The 6,000-nt window shown below is 36.1% G+C and overlaps 1 protein-coding gene across 4 annotated transcripts in view; it reads right to left on the reverse strand.

The window, feature by feature from the left end:
- SLC38A11 (solute carrier family 38 member 11) overlaps positions 1-3,330 on the reverse strand; it is a 58,608-nt gene extending 55,278 nt beyond the window's left edge. For 2 of the 4 annotated variants that reach the window (XM_040475240.1, XM_040475242.1), the window contains exons 1-3: positions 2,865-3,330; positions 2,272-2,389; positions 454-528 (exon numbers count right to left, since the gene is read on the reverse strand). In XM_040475240.1, the coding sequence (XP_040331174.1) occupies positions 454-528; positions 2,272-2,389; positions 2,865-2,990 (319 nt within the window). In that variant the 5' untranslated portion in view covers positions 2,991-3,330. Of the gene's footprint in view, positions 1-453; positions 529-1,605; positions 1,651-2,271; positions 2,390-2,864 lie in introns of those variants that run through there. The other 2 variants (XM_040475239.1, XM_040475241.1) reach the window with 2 other exon arrangements.
- Positions 3,331-6,000: the final 2,670 nt, after the last annotated feature.

The following is a 6,000-nucleotide window of genomic DNA, read 5'->3' on the forward strand; positions in this document are numbered from 1 at the left end:
GGGGAGTGGGTGGTGGACACCCTGAAAGGTGCTGGTTGAGCACCAGGCCTTTCAGTCTTACCTGCACAAAAATAGCTAGAAAATATTGCTCATTCGTGCGCATCTGCTTAAGGTATTTGTGGGAGAGGAAGGCCTGATGTCTACACTTTCAGAGCAGTCTCTCCCAGCCTTTAAAATGACTCCCCCATCTACTGCTCTCTGCACAAAGTGAAAAAAGGCACATGAAAAGGATTAAGGCTTGGTGATATATAATGCTTTTCTACTAATCTGTTCAGAGGATTAGTAGGCAAAGTAAATCTTCTCGGACATAAATGTCTAAATTCTTTAGGATTATTTGATGCACTTCTTAATTAGGAAATTCAATTATTTGTGTGTCTGTGTGTGTGTGTGTGTGTGTGTAATCATCATTGCACAATTTAAGTTGCAGGAAAAAGCAATTACATAGTATTTTACCTGTAACATATGAAACCCAGAATAAAAGCAATATTCCCAGAGGAAAGCCAGCTTGCTTCATTGAATAAGGTAATCCTGGAAAAAACATAAAATGCCCCACCCATCACATTAATAAAACATATAGAAATTTAGAAGTTTCCCCCCAATTCCTATATATAACAAGCTCATAAAGTGACATATTTACAGGACATGGTTGTAAAGAGTGCACAAGGCTACTCAAATGTTAGTATGTTAATACTATTTCAGAATAAAATGCAAGCTAAGGACATGTCAAGAAAGCAAATTTATGAGGTGACGGAATAAGAATAAGAAAGCAGCAAGATGCCAGTTCACACAAATAATGTTCACTTCAGGGTGAGGGGAACATGACCTTGAATATGTGGAAAGTAATGACCTAAAGCTTTCCTTTCGTGCTAGCTGGGAAAGCAGAGAAGGTAATAAGGCTTCAGAAAGGGGATATGAGGAAAGACTAATGCCAGAATCAAAATGGTAACCATGTAGGAAAAGGAGAGAGAAATGAGAAGGCAAAAGTATTTTCTATAAAGCTGAAGGGTTATATAAAAGTATTTCCTATGAATTTTGGGGGAAATGGTCAATTTTAGATTATGGGCAATACATATTTAAGATAAAATGTATTTAAAATATTTCCATCAAGAATTTATTCCATGAAAAATTCTTCCTTAAAAAATCTGCTGTGCATAATGAAGAGGCACTTTTCAATGCTGCTGACATGAATCAGCTTAAAAGTGTTCACATTAGGAATTAACTCTGGAATTCTGCCTGGCAGAGTTGCCCGCACCTCTCTGGTTCATGGGAGCAGAATTTCAAACAAATCGTTGCCCCTACTTGATTACTTTGCCTCACCTACCTCTATTCTGTGTACCCCCAAAAAGAATTGTCTATATATGGAATCAAGGAAAATCAAGAGACACATCAGCTTGCAACAGATGAAAAAAGTAACTCAATCCAGATGAACATTCAATGATGACTATAACTAAAAGGTCAAAACTTTACAGGAAAAAGTAGTATTCTCAATGAATTTTGCAGGATTTTGTTTTGTCTTGCTGTTTCTTAAATTGGATGTTTTCCGAGAACAAACAGAATGATAAGCACTGAAAAAATAATTGCCTTAATTACTCTAATGCAACGCACCTAATTTTGTCAGAATTTTCCCCTTGCTTCAAACTGGGAAAATATGAGCTGCTCACTTCTTTCAATTCTGATTATTTGGCTCCTTCATTAAAAAAAATCTATGTATTTTCATTTAACCAATATCTACTTATTAATTAAATGATACTTAAAATTAATATATCATAAGTTTGTACTTTAACTCTAGATAGGCAAGGAAACACTGTATGATTTAATTATTCACAAGATTATTATGTTTTCACATTAAACTTATGTGCCTTCAATATTTCCAAATATCTGGAGATTTACACTATAGAAGGTCATAGAAAGGTGGTTCAAGTAATGGTGGACACTTCAGGAAGATGGAAAAAGTATATTATTATTTATTTATTATCAATTGACCATAGAGCCCATAAAAATAAATTCAGCAGATCCCATATGCAGCTCCAACTTTATCTGTCACTCATGGAAGATGCTCTCAAATGAGGAAAGAGTGTGAACAGAACCTCATCTTCAGCATAAAAGTGCACATGGTTACACTGGAAAAAAAGGAGGTGATTTTATGGGAAAAAATTACCAATTTTAATACTTCATATTTTTTCCTCAAAAATAATCAGTGAATACTAGCAACAGAGTAAGAGCCTTAAATGTTGTCTTTTCATTTAAAACTTAAAATAAAACAACACTTACCTATTATACCAGATCCTATAATCGAGTTGACAACATTAAAAACAGCTGTGGACTGACGACAAGTTTTCCCTTTGTGCTTATGTTCAGAAACGAGCGTTTCTCTGTCATCCAGATTGCTCTATTTTGATATATAAAATGGCAATTAAATATTTACTAGGTCAAAAAATTAGAAAAGTGTCAGATAAATATGCAATGTAGGATAACGGTAAGAAAATGAGAGGATAATAATAATATAACGTATAATAATAATAATAATAAAGAACAACAATAACAGCTAGGAACAGAGCATTGTAAACAAATTCCATCCTAAAATGTCCCAATTATAGCTGCACCAAGTTCACGGACTGCTGAATGGAATCGCAGAATACAGGCTCAGTTAGGGAGCCAATGATGCGATTTTGTAAGATTAAAGGGGTATATTGAAAAGTGCCTGCCAAGAAAAAAAAAAAAAAAAAAAGGTCAGAGGAAGGCAAAACTTTTTCTCCTGGAGGACTTTCTGCAGTGCTAAAACCCAAGGCAGCAGACCTCTGTTGCAGGGTGAATGAAACTGGAAGGGACCTGGCTTCAGAAGCTGCCCCAGTCCCCAGCTTTACCTGAGGCAGGATGACGGGCCCCTGCGCCTGGTAGCCCATGGCTGCAACAGAGTCCTCAGCAAGCGGAAGGCTTGCGGGCCTGGGAAGCCCACTCTTGCTCTCCCAGCCTCCCCTGCGACCTCGCATATCCGGGGGCCCGCGCGGCGGGAGAGGGGAGCGAGCGGTCCCGCGGCCGCCCCTGGCCCCACCTCCGCAGTTCAGCGGGGGCGCGGGCTGCTGGGCTGCAGCAGCCCCGGATGGTTTCTTCTGGGAACTCGTCCAGCCAATGCACCCTCCTTCTCAGGCAGGATGCTACACGGGATGCTTCTGATCTGGGGAGCCCTCTCTCCCCTCACCAGTCTTTCCCCACCCGCGCCCCACCTCCAGTTGGAAAGTACAGTTTGTTCTGTGCTGCCCTACCCAGATTGTGCTCAGAGATACGATGGCTTCATTTTAGTCCACTCCAAAGTTAGCTGCTGCTCTTTGGATGGAGTCTTAACGCCCAGGTAAGAATGCAGTAGCACCCCTGCTCCCATGGAGCATGTTTTCTGTTCCCACCACCTCCTCCTCCCTACACATCTTCTGTGTTAGAGAGGACAGATGAAAATGTAGGACTTTTATTTTAAATGGGAAACAACCAACCCAAGAAAAAACTTTTCTAGAGTTTCAGCAAACTTGATTACTGAGCATGCTTTGGTCAAATGTTTCCTGATGACTTTTCGGAAAAGGAGACTTAAGAGTGGAAAAGATGGATTCATGAGGGATTCAGGTAGTGAATCTTAAAAACAGGGAAGTGGGAGGTGTAAGGAGGATGGGAAAGAGAAAGCACTTAGAATATATGAGATAGAATCTTCATGGTCACCTGTTCACTCTTACATTACAGATGAGGAAACTGGCCCAGGGAATATTCAAGTCACAAAAGGAATCCTATAGAGAAAGGTTTGAGGGACAGTAAGAGTGGTAATATAATACAAGTACTTATCAAGTGCTTATTAAAGAAGTCCTTTTACTTAAAATCAAGAAACATTTTCAAAACATGAAAAAACTGAAGAGGATTATAAAATAAGTTCTGTATCAAACTAAATGTTAACATTTTGTCATATGTTCTACAAAAATAAACATTTAGTATTGTGATAGAAACCCCTTCGCCCATCCCATTCCTTTCTCTTCATCCCTCATGTCATGTAATTCATGAAATTGGTGTGTATCTTTCTATCCATGCTTATATTTTAATTCTTTCATTTGTAGTCATAAATCATAAATAACATTGATTTGTGTGTTTTCAAGATTTACAGAAGATGGTCCCATATTGTACATGTTATTTCCCCCCTAGCATTAGTGTTTGTTTACCCAATATACAGTTTTCAAGATGTATTATGTAGATGTGAGCAGGGACAGTTTATTTATTTTATTTCTCACAGTTCGGTTAGCCATGCTCCTACTGAAAGACAGATGTTAAGGTTGTTATAATTAATTAAGATTGTTAAAGTTCTCATTTTACACCCTTCTGGTGTATATTGAATGACAGATTTTCTAGCAGTAGAATTGTTGGGAACTAAGTCATGCATATTCCAACTTCACAAAATATTCCCAATTGCTCTACAAATTAGTTGTACCAATTACACTTCTACCAGCAGAGATGGAACTCCTATTTTTCTGCACTGTCTACCACACCAGGACTTTGTTGTTTCCTTGTTTTAGGTTTTGTTGTTCTGATGGGTTTTACAATGCTATATAATTATTGTATGAACTTGTATTATCCCAACCTACAGTGCAGTTGAGAATCTTTTTATAATATTTGATGAATGTAATTAAATATTTAGGCTGTCCTCTTTGTGAATTTCATTTTATATCTTCTACCCTTTTGATTTTGGTTGTTAGTCTTTTTTTTCTTATTGATTTGTTTGAGTTATTTATATATTTGGCTTGCCAACTTATGTCAGTTACATATTTTGTACATATCTTCTCCCAGCCTCTTTTTTTTTTTAACTGTTTGTGGCAGTTTTTTGTTAAGCAAAATTAGTAATTGTGACATACTCAAAATTAGTAATCTCAATCCCAATAGAATTCATTAAGAGGAAGAAAATTCCAGCATTATTTTACTAAAAAATATAGATTCAAAAATTCCAAGTAAAGTATTAGCAAATTGATGCTAACAGTGTATGAAAAATTAACAATATCATGACCAAGTTGGGTATACCCCAAGTATGAAAGGATGGCTTAACTAAAAAAAAATCTATAAATGTAATTTTGCACACTAATAGATTATAAGAGAAAACCATGTAATTATTTTACAATCATTATGTGATTTTTTTTTCCTCTTTACCCTGTTGATGTGATGCATTACATTAATTGATTTCTGAATTTTGAATTAGCCTGGCATACCTAGGATAAATCCCACTTGGCCATGGTGTATAATTCTTTTTGTGCACTGTTGGATTCAATTTAATTGAAATTGAATAATACTTAATTGAACAGTATTGAAATGATTCATTATTTTGTTGAGGATTTTTGAATCTATGTTCCTGAGAGATATTGGTCTGTAGTTTTCTTTCCTTGTTATGTCTTTGGTTTGGTAGTAGGTCAGTGCTGGCTTTGAATGAGTTAGAAAGTAGTTCTTTTGATTCTATTTTTTGAAAGCAATTGTAGACAGCAGGTATAATTTCCACCTTAAATCCTTTGTAGAATTCGCCAGTGAATCCATCTGGGCCTGGTAGTTTCTGTTTGGGAAACTTATTAATTATCGATTCAATTTATTTAATAGATACAGGCCTATGCACATTGTCTATTTCATCTGTAAGTTTTGGCAGATTGTATTTTTTAAGGAATTGGTCCATCTCATTTAGGTTATTAAATTTGTGGGCATTGAGTTGTTCATAGTGTTCCTTTATTATCATTTTAATGTCCATGGGATTTATATTGATGTCTGAAATTGCTAATTTGATTTCTGAAATTACGAATTTGTGCCCTCTCTCTTTTCTTAGTTAACCAACCTATAGGCTTATTTATTTTGTCAGTGTTTTTAAGAACCAGCTTTTGGTTTCATTGATTTTCTCTATTGATTTCCTATTTTCAATTTCATTCATTTCTTTTTTAATTTTTTAACTATTTTTTGCCAACTTTGGATTTAATTTGCACTTGGTTTTCTAGTTTTCTA

This window comes from Herpailurus yagouaroundi, unplaced genomic scaffold, assembly GCF_014898765.1.
Source record: "Herpailurus yagouaroundi ecotype Mexico unplaced genomic scaffold, PumYag 140, whole genome shotgun sequence".
NCBI lineage: Eukaryota > Metazoa > Chordata > Mammalia > Carnivora > Felidae > Herpailurus > Herpailurus yagouaroundi.